We start from the raw sequence: 17,556 nt of genomic DNA, 5'->3' as shown, positions 1-17,556 counted from the left end.
TAAGTTATAATAATCTTGATGTCAATATTTCAACTTTGGTACTGAAATTCAGCATTTAGACTGCAATTATACCTGGTATAGGCCAAGAACTGAAAGTTTTCAATTGTTCTATTACAGCAGCAGAAAATGTAATACGAAAAGCTGGAAATAAGAGGGGACGCATCAACACAAGACTCCGAAGACCAAGTAATATGTTACTAGGTACAGATGGCATCATGGAGTGGACTGCAGGAGAGTTTGGGAAGACTACACCTGGATGGATGGCTTGTCACAACATCTTGATAGAAAAGCCAGGACCTACTCCATATTCAAAGCGGAATGTTTCTGACAACAGTGTAGCGAGTGGATGGCGTCTTTTTATTGAGAATCTATATTGAAACATATCAAACACTGTACGGAAACGGAAGCAAAACGTGTTCTAGGTGATGAATTGTGGAGTGTAAGTTTAAAAAATCTGGAGGCATTTATTGCCTTAGTGTATGCTCATGGTGTACTTGGAGCCAGTAACACTGAACTTGATGAACTCTGGTCTAAAAAGTGGGGGCCACCATTCTTCAGTGAAACAATGGAGAGGAACTGTTTTCGAGAAATCCAAAGATTTTTGCGTTTTGACGTCAGAACTACAAGATCAGAATGTTTGAAGACTGATAAATTTGGATTAGTATCTAAAGTTCATTGAAAATTGTCAATTGACTTATATTCCAAGTGAAAGCCTGACTGATGATGAGCAGATTTTTCCAAGCAAAACAAGGTGTCCATTCTTACAGTACATGCCCAACAAACCAGATAAACTTGGAATTAAGTTTTGGCTTCTTGTGGACGTTGACTCAAAGTTTCTGTGTAATGGGTTTCCTTACCTAGGAAGAGACGACTTCAGACCACGTGACGAGACTCTTCCCGAAAGTGTAGTAATGAGGTTGATGGAACCGTTTCAAAGGAAGGGGCGAAACGTAATTACAGACAACTTCTTTACAACAGTGAAACTTGGTAAGAAGTTGAAAAGTAATGTAGGAACCATTAGACGATCAAGGAGAGAAATTCCTAAAGGTGTGAAGGCTATGAAAGCTAGTCTTTACGACTCAACTCTCCTGAAACATTCCAATGACACACTTACAGTTTATCAAGGTAAACGAAACAAGAACGTCCTTCTATACAGTAAGTACTTTGCACTCAGAAGTTGAACTTCAAGCTAATCCCAAAAGGATTCCCGAAACAGTAGACTTCTACAACAATACAAAATATGGTGTGGTCGTGGTGGATCAAATGGGAAGAAAATATACTGTTCGATCCGCTACACAAAGATGGCCTGTTCATGTATTTCATAATATTCTTGACTTGGCAGCTAACAATTTCTGGATCATTTTCAAAAAAGTGACAGGGAAGATCAGTCGCCGAAGTTACATCCTGAAGCTAGCAGAGGAACTTCGTATGGGGTACATGGAATCAAAACCTAAGTCTGTGGATACAGAACCCGAATTTAGGGGGCCTGTGGAAGTAAATGTGCAGAGAAGGCAATGCCAAATGAAGAAATGCAGGAATAAAACAAGCTTTACCTGCAGAAAGTGCAAACAGCGAGTGTGTGGTTCTTGCTCAGAGGACATAACTAAGGTCATGGTATGTAGTTCCTGCTTCTAAAGATACAGAATTGCATCAGCGTCTGCAAATACACAAATATGTTGTGGTACGTGGATTTGCCAAAAATGTTTCAGTAATTTTCCTTTCTGAAAATGAGTAATAACTATTTTACCATTTAGACTAAAAGAATTTGAAGTAAAAACAATGTTTGTTTATTAGATAAGTGTGTTTTATAGAAACGTTTTTGTGTTTGTAATACATGAGGAAAATATTACATCTGTAATACAATTGAATAATTTGTTTCTTTTCCGTGTTAGATACTATAATTAATGTTTTATAAATTTAGTCATACATATTTGAAAGGAGGATAATGAGTTACTATACGTACTGAGAATAAAAATAATAATTCCAACACAGCGGTCAAAATGACCGCATCGGCGATTCTAGGTATATAATATGTTCCGGCGGTCCTAGTGTTATTAGGTTAATGGTCATGAGTGGAGAGTACATGATCCTCGGCATTCATTCGGTGACAAGAATTCATACATTTCAATATGCAACGTGATTTTGTAATTTATCTGACAGCAGTGTCACCACGTTGAATGGAACAGCGCGCGTACTGTAGTACGTGGCTTGCGACTCCACTGAACGCATGTGTCCAGATCTCTCCAAGATATTAAAAACAGTGTTGGAGTGTAAGGATCATTTTTTTGTAATAGAGAAATAATACTGACTTAGGTATAAGTGGCATTAAAGATATGGCTGATGTTCCATTTGCAAAACATAAATCCAGGAAAATTTTAAGGTAAAGAGAATGACAGATAGTTTGCAACGTCTACAATTATATAAAGACCAAGATTCAGGAGAGAAGTGTGGATTGGACTGCGAGGGAAACCGCTGAAGCATGCGGCATTTCAAGAACCACGGTGTTTCAAGTTTGCGCCAAGGCTACCAAGGGTCCTTTCGTGTCACCAGGTAAGAAGAGAGCGCTGAAAATAACGAGATGAAACAGCAGGGTACTGAAATACAATGACATTGTGCAGAGTGCAGTTAGACGGAAAGTGAATGAGTTTTTCATTAATAATCGACCACCAGCACTAAATTCTGTTCTGTCAGCTGTCAATAGAGATCCAGATCTCCCAGATTTTAAAAGATTAACACTCCACATCCTACTTAAAGAAATGAATTTTATTTATGAACGGAGAGGAAACAAAGCCATGCTGATTGAAAGAGACGATGTTGTGTCTTGGCACCATAGGTATTTATCACAAGTTAAGAAATTCAGAAATGAAAATAGAAACATTGTTTACACAGATGAATCGTTTGTTAATATCGGCATAACAGTGCAAAAGGCATGGGTTGACAAGTCCATAAACAGTCGATAAACATTAACAGGAATTTATGTAGATAACGAGCGCGGATTTGTGCCGAATGCGAACCTTATATTTTCGAGTAAGAAAAACACTGCTGACGCTCATGATGAAATGGATGGTGATTGTTATAAAAAGTATTTTAAAGAACAGATTCTTGCAAATCTCCCACCTCAATCTGTAGTAGCCATTGACAATGCTTCCTATCACAGCCGAAAGAAAGAGAAATTTCCAACTAAGTCATGGAAGAAGGAGCGTATGCAGGAATGACTTCAATCACATGGTATTGCATACAGTGAGACATGCTGATGAACATCAGTAAAGAAAAATACAATTATGATACGTAAGTCATTGATGAAATGGCTAAGGAAATGGGACATACAGTTCTTTGACTGCTACCGTATCACTGCGAGTTAAGTCCGATCGAACTTGTGTGGGCTCAGGTGAAACATCACATCAGTATGAACAATATTACTTTCAAAACAAAGGACATGGAGAAGCTCATTCAAGAAGGGTTTGAAAGCGTTAAGTGTAGAAAATTCAAGTGCTGATGTTCAGCATGTGAAGACTGTTGAGGCAGATATGTGGAATGCTATAATCTCCAAGATGACTCAGAGCCTCTCATAATAAGATTGGGGGACAGCTCTTCAGAAGTAGAAATGTCCACTGAACAAGAATATGAGCAGCTTGACGATGACCTGCAGGGCATTGGGCCGCTGGAATAACGTTGTCTGGAGGTAAGATTACTGTCTTATACGCAAGTGTGTTGTGTTTTAACTTATTCATTTCTCAGTCTGACTCTGATATGACAACTTCCTATTCATGCTGTGTTACATTGCTGAGAACTCGCCATATTATTATTCTTCTTTGATATTCACCTGCAATAATGTGCGTGACAGAACTTTCATGCAGTTAAATTACGCGGATTTGTGCCGAATGAGAAGCTGGTATTTTTGTGTACGAAAAACTGCTGATGCTCATTATGAAATGGATGGTGATTGTTTTGAGAAATATTTTTAATAGATTCTCGCAAATTTCCCACCTCAGTATGTAGCATTTGCCTTTCACTGTCCAACATACATTATGCCACTGAATATTTGTTTACTTTCTTTCATCTATGCGTGTAATAATATGGGAAGTGTAATATGATAAAAAAACAAAATTACTTGTTATTTTTGGGTGCTTTCTTCACCTCTGCAACTGAAAGTGACTGACCTAGGCTGACCTTGCAACATATATTGTCATATTACGTATTAAACTTGATCCATATCTAATGGATGACTCGGGTTAGCTTTCATGCCATTTCAATTGTTTTGTCATAGGCATACCATACATAACTAAAATTACAATGTAAATAAATAGTAAATTGCCGCAATATTTATAACTCGTTCTAAGCATTGTTATGTAAATCAATTACTATCCTCGGATTCCTCATTCCTTACAAAATAACTCAGTTTTTATTAAAAATTGTTTACCCAAATTCTGGTATTTTTGCAGGAATTATAGTAAAAGGGTGGAGATTATTATGTCGCGAAGGATCGAAATTACGTCCGGATGAGGAGCTGTCTGACACTCCATCCGGCAGCGGTCTGTACTACTCGTGTTGAGTGCTGTACAAGTGCTGTACAATAGATGCCCTGCTACACTCGCCAGACACGGCAACACTGGTGCCACAAGAGCTACAGTACACTCTTAACTCTGGACGGACAACAGAGGCTCAATCGGCACTTTGATAACTTCTGTGTTAAAGACGGCATCCATCAAGGATCTATGCTATCACCACCCCTATCATCCTCGTTATGGACATTATAATGCATTTTCATCGTGATGTCCTATGGACAATGCTAAATGCTGATGACATCATGATTGCAGCTACAAATAGGGAAGAGCTCCAGCAACAGGTGTAGACATAGGATGATCACCTTTTATAGTTTGGGCTTTGTTTTAACACTGCAAAAAATGGGTCTGTGCAAAAACTGAGTCTTTGGAACCAAATCCGGATGATGGTTCCATCCAAGTTAATGTTGTAGATCTTCAGAAATTGAATTTGTTCGGATACCTCGCCTTTGCTGGCAGGACCTAGTGTTTACAGTGCACTATGTCTGCTGGTATGGGCTAGAGTAATATTGTTACTTTCATTGATCTGTCTCAGTCTTATCCTTGGCTTTGACAATATGGAAGTGACTGAGGTATGCGCGATGCTAGTAATGCCATTCCTTATGCAGCCAGTCCCTACTATGAATGGTGTGAAAATGTCGCTCATAGGGTCGGTTGGTGCATGCATTTCAGTGGGCTTGGCAGACTGATATGTAATAGCAACTTCTGGCTCGGTGAGAAAAGCAACGGGAAACTACCTCACTCCTCATTTCCCTAGTACGCCTCTTCAGTGATGCCTGGGCCATCTATGACAGCTGATGGCAGAGCTGTTGAGGATCCAACCAGGCTTTGGGCTGAATACCCAACACACACACCTCGCATCATACCTGCAGGGTAAAGGTGGAATTGAATGACGGTGATGTTAGAGCGCAAGCCAGAGCAACGTGGTGTTTGCTGGACAATGGGTGTCTCCTTCCAGGATCACATGCAAAAGGACAGTCTTTGGCAGCAGTTTAGTATTATTCCTATTCACGATAAAATGCAAGAAGGGTGACTACAATGATGCAGCCACATCTTACAGGCAGCATTTGAAACAGTTGTTAATACATTCTATCACTTTGCTATAGACGACCAACAACCATGTGGTAGACCCAACCAACAACATCAGAATCTGCTGCATCCTTCCAACTGATGCGCAGGACCAAGTGAAGTTGCAATCAAAGATTCTATAAGTGGACCCTGTCCCAGCGGGTCAACACTAAGATGTGATGATGATGATGATGATGATGATGATGATGATGATGATTGGTCAAGATTGGTAATTAGCTGTCAGAATGCTAGTGGCACCTACCATTCCAGAGTTTTACTAACTTGATTTAATTTATAATTTAATCCATCTTCTCCATTGTTACAAAATGTCCTTGCTCAACGATCGTGATAAAAGGTTTTGAAAACTTTATATTGACTATGAACATGGTTCTGCCTTTGGGCATAGCGAACACACCGTAACAATAATACTATATGAAGCGTCAAAGTGGATCAGAACAAAGATCTATGGAGTACCCCCTGAAGTGACGAGCATCTCTCGTCTCCAGGGAGGTACAAAAAGTGGGTGGAGGTTAATGATCCACAGCCCAAACCAAGAGCTCCCTGGATAAGGGTGAAGGAGGGAGAAGAAAAAGATAAACATGGTTCTGTAACTAGGTAATACTCAGTTTACTTGTAAGCTACTATTAAGTTATATTGACAGCAATTTTTAGGTTCCAAATTCTTACACTAACATAGCAGAGTTTCCCAAACTGAAAGCACACATATGATCTGCAAGGAAATATATGCTAACAAGTAAAACTCTAGGACAAACGGCAGTGTTCTCTCTAAGCCCAGGCGTTTTTACAGACCGCCCAGCTAGCATAACCTAGTTGTGTGTAAGTTACATAATATTTATATATATTATAGTCACTGGGTCCTCCAAATTAAAATGTAAATACTTTAAATCTGTTTATTTCAATGATAAATCTTCATTATTGTCAGCATAATTGCATCAATAATATCAGAGTTTTAATGTTTAGCTTGACCATCACGTAGTGTTGTGCGCAACTGTTGTCTGGATTAGCGCTGAACCCCATGTGAGCACTCAATTCTGCGGGATGTCACAAACCTGTACAGCACTCCATAGCAACCGAGCAATAAAACACTAGAAGTTCAAAATACACTATTATGTCTTTTTTCGTGACAATAACACTAAAATAGTTCAATCTTGCAGTTAGTTTTCCTGTCCGATAATACTGTTAATGCCCTGAAGGGAATAAATTGAAATTTTATAATAATCATTTTATACGTAGTATTGCCCGCGCGGCTACTCATTCCTGCCGCTCGATTACTCACTCCTATCGCCCAACTGCTCATTCCTGCCATCCGGCCGACGAAAATTTCTGGGGAGAACACTCAACGGGCTATACACGAGAGATGGAGGCATGCCAGAGCATGACTGTCTTATGTCAATAGTCTTAAGACGCTCCGCCTGCAGTGCCATGCTGAGTAGCTCAGACGGTTGAGGCGCTGGCCTTCTGGCCCCAACTTGGCAGGTTGGATCCGGGCTCAGTCTGATGATATTTGAAGGTACTCAAATCCATCAGCCTTGTGTTGGTAGATTTACTGGCACGTAAAAGAACTCTTGCAGGACTAAATTCCGGCACCTCAGCGTCTCAAAAAACTATAAAAGTAGTTAGTGGGACGTAAAGCCAGTAACATTATTACTATCATCATCATCATCCACCTGCAATGACCAGACTGGCTTTCTTACTTGCAACAAATGGTTGCTAACTGCACAGTACTGGAACCAAGATTATGAAAATGAAAATCCACAGCCTGTTTCCAGTCATTCGACCGGGTCAGGAATAGAATGAATGAAACTCCCATCTAGCAGCGAGGATGGGAAATGTGCTGGCTGCCGAAGCCTGTCACACTCCTCTGGGGCAATTATTAATGAATGACAGCTGGAATGAAATGATATTGGAGTGTATTACTGGAATCCATGATTATGAAATATCCTATTTTTTATTGGTCTGCACACTTCGCAGCTAGTGTCCAATCTGTTCGTCTAACACATCGGGGTGTTCAGCAAAGAGCCTCTCGAAGGGAGTGAGTCACTGGCGCACACTGTTTAGGATCTCTCGACGCATATGAAGTTAAAACTGGTTTCAATTAGGATTGTTTACCATGGCAAAGTTGGCCATTACGTCTAACTAGGTTGAATTCTGGGAGCGACTGCATTCTTCATAAAATTCATCCAATGGTAATGAGTACGGTGCAAGATTTCTCAGTGTTCAGATATAAAAGTAAGTTTTGTGTTTGTTTTTTTTTTTTGTTTTTTGTTTTTGAGGGAGGGTGAGAGATTATAGGATTGGCGATGGAACACATCTCTCCTTTAAGGTAACCTTTCATACATTTCATCTCACCGAATAATGTGTTTCACGCTGACTCCCTCATCCTACAGTACTATCGATATAATGTTAACCCGAGAATGGTAATGTGATTTTCTGTAACGCCAATAGTAACGCAAAGTGTCCTTGGACTCCAATCAGTTTCCTGTGTTTTGTACTAGAATGAACGTGAAATCAAATTTATTAAATGATCGGCAAAAGTTCAGTTAGACTTACCATTTTCCAGCGCACGCATCTAGGCGTAATTGCACTGTCATTTGTTTCTCTCTCGCATCTCGTAATGGGCGTGATAGTGCAGTAGACAGAGCTGCCAACTGCTCATATAAAGAACTAGTCCTAGTGCAGCTGCGCTACTTTTGAATTGGTCTGGATTAGTTAGAGGAGGTTAGTGACAATGTCATTGGTCTGGAATGTTAGGCCATTGGTCTGGATCACGCACAGGGTATCTGGGGGCGTAAGCCCCCAGGTTAGAAGTCGCAAAGCGGTCCTTAGGCCTCTGGTATCCCACGTAAGACCTCCATTGGTTCTACTTTTGAATTGGTCTGGATTGATTAGGGTAGGTTAGTGAAAAAGCCATTGGTCTGGATCAAGCTTACGCCCCCAGGTTAGAAGCTGTGAACTGCAATGTTGTGTAAAAAAAGTACTTCCACTATCACATCAAGAAACAGGTACAAATCACAGATAGCCTACAACAGTTCCGTTTGCCATCATTTGAGTTTTTATTATATTTCTGTTTCTTTGTAAGTCACCTTCAGAATCGCTAATGTAAGGCCCACACACATTTTGCAAGTGCTTCAAGCATAAATATAGCTAGTAAGAACTTTCAACAGAATGACCAGAATAAAGTACACAAAAATGTTCCACAAATGGTAACGAGGGGGTCAACCAGCACACCAGCCACATTAGCTGGCTGTTTTCTTTCTGTAAGACAAGGAACACTGGAGATGCATGCAGGAACTTGTTAAAAGAACATGTGAATGAAGGCAGGCAAAATATTAGCAGTATAGCCAACCAAACACGAAAGCAGTAGTTACAAGTTTCACCGTGGGGGTCTGGCAGCACCCCACATTACCACTCCCGGGTTAAAGAGTTCTCAATTATGACGAACATGATCACAGAATAACATTCTAAAACGTTCTTCCATATCAAATCAGGAATAACAAACTCTTAAACATTATTTACAAATATGGCACACATTTCCCAGCCACTTACTTTGCTTTCCTTTCTGCAGCTTTAACTGGTCGAGTTCGCTGATGCCTGTCCCCCATTCGTGTTCCTTCCAATTTCCCCACGAGGGACATAACCTCTCCAGTGGCTTCATCACGACTTCTTCTTTCAATAAGCCGAACATCGGCTTGCAGCACAAGATTCGAATTCTACAATATAAGAAAATGCCGCATTGTATCAACGAGATATATTTCAATTTTCTGCTTCAAATAAACTGTGAATAGGCTACATAAACTTAATGGCTGATGTTTCTTTCATTCGATTACAAACACACAGAAACAAACAAGTTTTTCTTACCGCTTTGTACTCGTACTGTAACTGACGGGCCGCAGCATCCGCCATGGCTACAATTCGGACTAAATTGCACAAAAATGTGAAATATGACCACTGCTACTTCAGTTCTCAGAGAAACATCAACATAGACACCATTTTGTTTGTGACGCAATTGTCTGTAAAGAGAAGAATAACGTTCAGGATAGACAACAGTTGTAGTGAAACCACCAAATTACCCTGCCCTGATCGTTATATATTCCCACTAGCAGTTACCCGCAGATTCATTCGCGTGGATTTCGTAATTCGATTAAAGTAATCATTCCTCGGTACTGTAGTAAGACATTATCTTAAAATCTCACCATATAAATGAGTTTCGTTTAAGGTAGAAACTATGTAAACCACATTTGTGGTATTGCCTTTTGGGGCTAAAATGAGCATGGGACATAGAACTGTACCTGTGCGAAACAGTCTTTTCTCAAGTTGGAAAAAAGAACATTTATTTTTAACGGATATTCCAAATACGGTACCTATTTCCACGTCTGTAAAATCTTCAATCTTTGATATACGGTATGTATCCTCGTGAAAAATTAATTCAACCTTTTTTTTCCACCCCCGTTCAGTGCATTTCCCGAAAACAAAAAAACATGCTCCTGTATTTTTAAAGGACTTTCCAAGTATCTGTACCAAGTTTCTTGTCTGTAACATCTTCAGTTTTTGAGCTATAAGTATCCTCATAAACAGAATTCAACTCCTTCTTTACTTATCCCCCCCCCCCTCCCCTCCTTTAAGTCGATTTTCCGTCATCAAAAAACATAGGGCCTACGTGTTTCTTTTATTTTTTAAAGGAGATTCCAAATACCAATTTTCACGCCTGTAACATCTTTAGTTTTTGAGATATAAGTAGGCCTATCCTCATACAAAACATTCACCTAACTATTCAATTCATTCACCATCCCCCTTGAGTTGATTCATCACAGCTTCTCCTTTCAATAAGCCCAACACACCCCCGCCGCCGCCGCCCCCCCTCCAACACACCAAAAATGCGTGATTCCTTATTTTTGAAGGAGATTCCAAATACCAATTTTCACGTTTGTAACATCTTTAGTTTTTTGGATGTAAGTAGGCCTATCAGTGGCATAGGCTGGGATCAAGACATGGGCTACCACTAGACTTAGGTTACCCATTTTCAAGAGTTGGTTTAGTGAATGTCAGGCCTTCCGCGTTTTGAGCTGCAGCCAATAGCCAACGGAGAAGCCTGTTGTGTTGTGAAGGCTGCTTCACAAGCTACTGCCAATGCTCAACACCTGATCAGTGGAGATGGTAGCCTAAGGTTTAACAAATTAAAGTCCTGTTTTGTGGCTAAATGGATAGAATGCTTGCCTTTGGTCTGATGACCCTGGATCAATTTTCAGAATCAACCCCTCATACTGTAAATTCCCCTGGCTTAAGGGCTGGATGTTTACGACGTTTTCACCACCCATTTTATCCTCATTAGGACACCACCAGGCCTATACAGTCGCCATGCATCATTATTATTATTATTATTATTATATACAAATGCTGAATTTTACAGCAGCTGTACCCATCGTTCACTGGTTTATTAGCTTCCTCGGGAGATCAGCGATGGTGTCCGACCCATGATCATGGGTTCGATTCCAACCAACAAACGAGAACCTGAAAGATTGCATTCCATTTTATCAGATCTACCTATAGAAAGAAAACTATATTTCTCCTATAACAGCAGCCCTGCAGTGCTTTCCTATAAGGATTTAGAAGTATACGGAAGTGAAACACCAGCACTCTGTTATCTATATGATTCAGAAGTATGAGGTGAGGAAGTATATGCGATGAGGAATGCAAAGGTTGATAGTTAACAGTGGCGATCTGACGGATCAAAGCCTAGCACATCTATCCCCCTGGTCCCCGCTCCAAGCCAGTACACAGCAGCAAGCCGCGCGTGATGAGTCGAGGGGAGAGGGACGAGAGTCTGAGCTGCGATATCAGTCTCCGATGCCTGGCTCTCAGAAATACGTCAACGTTTTTTCTCATTGCTTTCGAGTTTTTTAAATGGAACAATGTGTCAGATGCTTGCATTATAATGTGCTTTATACTTCCATCTTCCTCAATTGAGGTTTAGGCTTCACCGATAGCCTTGGTAGCCCTCAGTATACGCCACTGGTAATTATCCTCATACAAATACTGTAGTTCCACTAATTTTTCAATTCTTTCACCCAACTTAAGTGGATTTTTCGGTAACAATAGAAGATGTGTTTCCATGGTATTTTTTTATTTTAAAGGAGGTTCCAAATACCAATTTTCACATCTATAACATCTTCAGTTTTGAGATATATGTATCCTCATAAACATAATTCAATACCTTTTACACACACCTCCCCTCCCCCCCCCCAAGTTGATTTTCCCCCCAAAAAATCGTGTTCCTTTATTTTTAAAGGAGATCCATTGAGATATAAGTATGCTCATACAAATAATTCAACTAATTTTTCAATTCTTAAGTGGATTTTCCAGAAAAAAGGTATGCATTTCTTTATTTTTAAAGGAGACCCCAAATACCAATTTTCACATCTGTAACATCTTCAATTTTGAGATATCAATATCCTAATATAAGAATTCAACAACATTTTCAGTCCTTTTAACCCCCCTGTCCCCTTCAGTGGTTTTCCAGAAAATAAAAAAAATACATGTTTCTTTGTTTTTAAAAGATTAAAAATACCAATTTCATGTCAGTAACATTGTACGTTTCTGAGATATATGGTAGGTATAGTATTTTAAAAAATTCACCCACTTTGTCACTCCTCTTCACCCCCGATTAAACTTAATTGGATTTTCCAAAAAACAAAAAAATATCCATTTCTTCATTTTTAAAGGAGACTCCAAATATTCATTTTCTTGCCTGTAACATCTTTAGTTTTTGAGATATAGGTATCCTCATATGAAGTATTTAACCAGTTTTCTCCTATTTTTCACCCCCTTAATGGGATTTTCCTAAAACAAAAACTACATATTTATTTCTTTTTAAAGGGGGATTCCAAATACCAATTTTTACCCAAGGTGATGAATTTCATTATTGGTTCCGTATTGAATTAAGAGTAACTTACACATAATTTAATTGAGAAAGTTTTAATCCACCTACTCAATACTAACTTATACAATAATTGTAATGCCTATGTATGCATTACAATGTATTAGGGGACTAGTTTCGACCCTGTGTGGGTCATCATCAGCCTAAATAAGCTACCGTCCACTTTTTATTTGTTGATATCCAGGAACAATATTTTGTCATAAATTGATAAAATTAATCAAATGAGCAAAATGTGTAATGTGATAACATGTATAAAAAATGGTGAAATGCATGAAATGTTATGAGAGATAAAATTACATATATATATTACACATTTTGCTCATTTGATAAATTTTATTAATTTATGACAAAATATTGTTCCTGGACATCAACAAATAAAAAGTGTACCTTATTTAGGTTGATGATAACCCACACAGGGTTAAAACTAGTCCCCTAATACATTGTAATGTATACATAGGCATTACAATATTATTGTATAGTATCGAGTAGGTGGATTACGTCTGTAAACTTTTAAGTTTTTGAGATATAAATAAACTCATTTAAACAATTCACCCCCTCCTTTTCTCCCCCTTAGCAATGGAATATCCAAAAACCCTCCCTTAGTAAGCACCTGCTCTCTCTAAAATAATGCATTCCCTAAATTTCATTTCTTTATGTCCAATATTTTTTGCTTGGTGATGAAGAATCAGTCAGTCAGTCAGTCAGTCAGTCAGTCAGTCAGTCAGTCAGTCTGTCAGTCAGTCAGGACTTGTGAACCATGTGACCTTGCTGCAGTGGGGACGCTTGCATGTCCCAATGAAGCAGGTAGCCAAGCCGTAGGTGCAACCATATCGGATGGGTATCTGTCGAGAGACCAGACTAACGAATGGTTCATCGAAAGGGAGGTAGCAGCCTTTTAGAAGTTGCAAGGGCAGCAGTCTAGATGATTGACTTTATTATGTGCTAACCTTTTAATTTCTACGTAACTATTGCATCCTACATCTGCTCTAATCTGCTTGTCATATTCATACCTTGGTTTCCCCCTACCGTTCTTACCACCTACACTTTCTTCAAAAACCAACTGAACAAGTCCTGGGTGTCTTGAGATGTGTCCCATCATTCTAACTCTTCTTCTCTTCAAATTTAGCCAAATTGATCTCCTCTCACCAATTTGATTCATTATTTCTTCATTCGTGATTCGATCTCTCCATCTCACCTTCAGCATTCTTCTGTAACACCACATTTCAAGAACTCTTATCCTCTTTCTTTCTGAGCTAGTTATTGTCCATGTTTCACTTCCATACAATGCCACACTCCAGATGAAAGTCTTGAGAAACATCTTTCTAATTCCTATATTAATGTTTGAAGTGAGTAAATTTCTTTTCTTAAGAAAGCTCTTCCTTGCTTATGCTAGTCTACATTTTATGTCATGTACTTCCTTTAAGACTTAATTTCCTAATCTAAAATTTCCTGCATTGCCTGCCTTCGTTCGATTGCACTCCATTATTTTTGTTTTGAACTTATTTTTTTTCATTTTGTACTCCTTACCCAAGACTTCGTCCATAACATTCAGCAACTTCTCGTGATCTTCTGCAGTCTCAGATAAAATAATATTTTCATAATCGGCAAATCTCAAGGTTTTGATTTCCTCTCCCTGGATTGAGAATCCTTTTTCAAATTCCTCTTTGATTTCCTTTACTGCCTGTTCTAAGTAAACATTGAAATGGAGGGGGGACAAACTGCAACCTTGCCTCACTCCTTTCTGGATTGCTGCTTCTTTTTCAAAGCCCTCGATTCTTATCACTGCAGACTTATTTTTATACAGATTGTAGATAATTCTTCGTTCTTAGTATCTGATCCCAATCACCTTCAGAATCTTAAATAGCTTGGTCCAGTCAACATTATCGAATGCTTGTTCTAGATCTACGAACGCCATGTACGTGGGCTTGCCATTCTTAATTCAATCCTCTAAGATCAGACGTAAAGCCAGGATTGCTTCATGTGTTCCTACATTTCTTCTGAAGCAAGATTGATCTCCTCCCAACTTAGCTTCAACTTGTCTTTCCATTCTTCTGTAAATAAGTGTTAAAATTTTGCAAGCCTGAGATACCAAAGTAATGGTGCGGTAGTTTTCACACTTGTCAGCACCGCCTTTCTTGGGAATACGTATAGCAACATTCTGCCGAAAATCAGATCGTAGATCTAGAAAAGGCATTCGATAATGTTGATTGGACCAAGCTGTTTGAGATTCTGAAGGTGATCGGGATCAGATACCGAGAAAGGAGAATTATCTACAATCTATACAAAAATCAGTCTGCAATGATAAGAATTGAGAGCTTTGAAAAAGAGTCAGCAATCCAGAAATGAGTGAGTCAATGCTGCAGTATGCCCCTCTCCTTTTCAATGTTTACATAGAACAGGCGATAAAGGAAATCAAAGAGAAATTTGGAAACGGTATCAAAGTTCAAGGAGAGCAAATCAAAACCCTGAGATTTGACGATGATATTGTTATTTTATCTGACTCCGCAAAAGATCTGGAGAAATTACTGAATGGTATGGACAGAGTCTTGGGGAAGGTATACAAGATGAAAATAAATAAGTCTGAAACAAAATTAATGGAGTGAGGTTGAACAAGGTCAGGTGATGCAGGAAATATTAGCTTAGGAAATGAAGTCTTAAAGGAAGCAGATAACTATTGTTACTTGGGCAGTAAAATAACCAATGATGGTAGATGAAAGGAGGGCATAAAATGCAGACTAGCACAAGCAATGATGGCCTTTCTTAAGATAAGAAATTTGTTCACCTCGAATATTGATATAGGAATTAGGGCATTTTTGAAGGCTTTCAACTGGAGTGAGGCATTGTATGGAAGTGAAACATGGACAATAACTAGCTCAGAAAGAAAGAGAATAGAAGCTTTTGAAATGTGGTGTTACAGAAGAATGCTGAGGGTGAGATGGGTAGATAAAATCACGAATGAAGAGATACTGAATCCAGTGGCGGTGGGCTCTCAGGAGCACAGGAGCACGTGAACACCCAGTTTTCATACATATTTATGCATTCATGGATAATCTAAAACTTTCCTTCCTTTTGACCTGATTTCGACAATCGACTTATATCGAAGCTCCGTTACATCGACAGTTGTTCGTTTTGACTGACAGTGCACAGAGAACACTGGATAATGCGCTATTGTGCTGAAGACTATACACATGCGCAAAGTAGATGACATCATAGTTTTCTGCACTGATATTCCCATTAGCGAGGAGCACGGTAAGGTACGTGCCTTGTCGTCTAGAGCCACCCTCAACCCAGTGGCAGTATTACAGTTGACCACAAGGGTCCGCCACCTGCCCTATTACGGTTAGCCACAGCCTCCCAGGAGCTACTATTGCATTACATTACCGGCAGATTTCGCTAGTACCCTAATTCTGAATAGGCATTTTCTAGCTTGTTGTGAACAGGTGTTTGTAATCGCGGGAAGAAGTCTGCTTTACCTTGTGACAGGAAAATCTTTCCAAGTGAAATTAATTTAAGTGTTGTGTTTTGCTTCTGTGTTTGTATGGTTTGTGACTGTGGTATTCTTTGTGTAAGAGGAAATGAATTTGGTTCAGGTAATTTTAACCAGTGAAATATTAACCTATCAGTTTAGAAATTAGAAATTAAAGTTAGAAATTAAGAAGTTAGAAATAAGTTAGAAATTAAAAGGCTTGGACCGGACAGACTAGATTTGATTATCGAAAAGCTTACAAAAACTGACAAACGCGAGTATAGGCGTAAGTTTAAGAGAGAAGTGTGCGAAACAGGCAAGTGGCTCTGTGGATGTAGATCTAGGAATGCGCTTTTTTGTTTGCTCTGTTTATTGTTCAGCAAAGAAAGAAGTGTATGGAATTCAGCTGGGTGCACAGACCTTGCTCATTTGAGTGGAAAAATAAATAAACATGAAAATTCTCATGCACACAAAAACGCGAGAATTGAATTCTCTATGCTAGGCCATGTCAATATCACCACGCAGCTGGATTCCGCTTACCGTGAATCGATTAAGAAACATAATGAGCAAGTCGATGCAAATAGGTATATACTTTCTAGATTAATCGACTGTGTTAAGTTTTGTGGAACTTTCGAACTGTCACTGCGTGGCCACGATGAAAGTGATACTTTTGATAATCCTGGGATTTTCAGGGGACTAGTAAACTTTGTAAGCTCTATTGACAATGCAATGAAAGAGCATTTGGAAAGTGATACCGTTTTTAAAGGTACTTCCCACACTATTCAAAATGAATTTCTTGATTGCATGTTGAGCATGTGCAGAGATGAAATATCTAATGAGATTCATGCCGCTCATTGTTTGGCAGTTATGGCTGATGAAACGACAGATGTTTCTACATTGCAATAAATGGTAATTGTTTATAGATATGAAGCTGGAGGGGTTCTGGTTGAAAAGTACTGGGGTTTTGTCAACCCGAAAGCTCAAGACGCGGAGTCTATTTTTGGAATTGTTCATACAGAATTAGAACGCCAAGTGGGGAGCCACAGACAGAAGGTTATTAGATAATGCTACGATGGAGCGGCAGTATTAAGTGGGGGTAGAAACGGGGTGCAGGCCAGAATAAGAGAGATTTACTCTCAAGCGTAGTACATCCATTGTTATGCTCATCAGTTCAATTTAATTTTACAGAAAGCGGCATCTATAAGTAGTTCATGTAGGATCTTTTTTTCCAAGTTAACAGCCATTCCAGCATTCTTTTCTCGATCAGTGCAGAGAACGAAAGTTTTGGATTCGCTGGTAGAGAAGAGGCTTCCGAAGGCTATAACCACCAGATGGAATTTCTCAGCTCGTTTAGTCCAAACCGTATATGAGAACACGGACAATTTAATAGAATGTCTCGAAGAAATTCGAAATTCATCTCATATTGACGATGTTACGAGGCGGGAGAGCTCCAGGCTTCTGTACAGTTTGAGAGATACGGAATTTATGTTTTGGCTACATTTCTTT

General features: G+C 39.2%; 1 protein-coding gene across 1 annotated transcript in view; it reads right to left on the bottom strand.

Annotated features, from left to right (window-relative positions):
* Positions 1-9,646, bottom strand: part of Brr2 (U5 small nuclear ribonucleoprotein l(3)72Ab) — a 226,235-nt gene extending 216,589 nt beyond the window's left edge. Inside the window, exons 1-2 of the mRNA XM_067135469.2 lie at positions 9,509-9,646; positions 9,197-9,360 (exon numbers count right to left, since the gene is read on the bottom strand). Coding sequence (XP_066991570.1) covers positions 9,197-9,360; positions 9,509-9,553 — 209 coding nt within the window. The 5' untranslated portion in view covers positions 9,554-9,646. The remainder of the gene's footprint in view (positions 1-9,196; positions 9,361-9,508) is intronic.
* Between the last annotated feature and the right edge of the window lie 7,910 nt (positions 9,647-17,556).

Source organism: Anabrus simplex, chromosome 1 (genome assembly GCF_040414725.1).
Source record: "Anabrus simplex isolate iqAnaSimp1 chromosome 1, ASM4041472v1, whole genome shotgun sequence".
In the NCBI taxonomy this organism is placed as follows: domain Eukaryota; kingdom Metazoa; phylum Arthropoda; class Insecta; order Orthoptera; family Tettigoniidae; genus Anabrus; species Anabrus simplex.
This window is presented reverse-complemented; position numbering and strand designations above follow the sequence as displayed.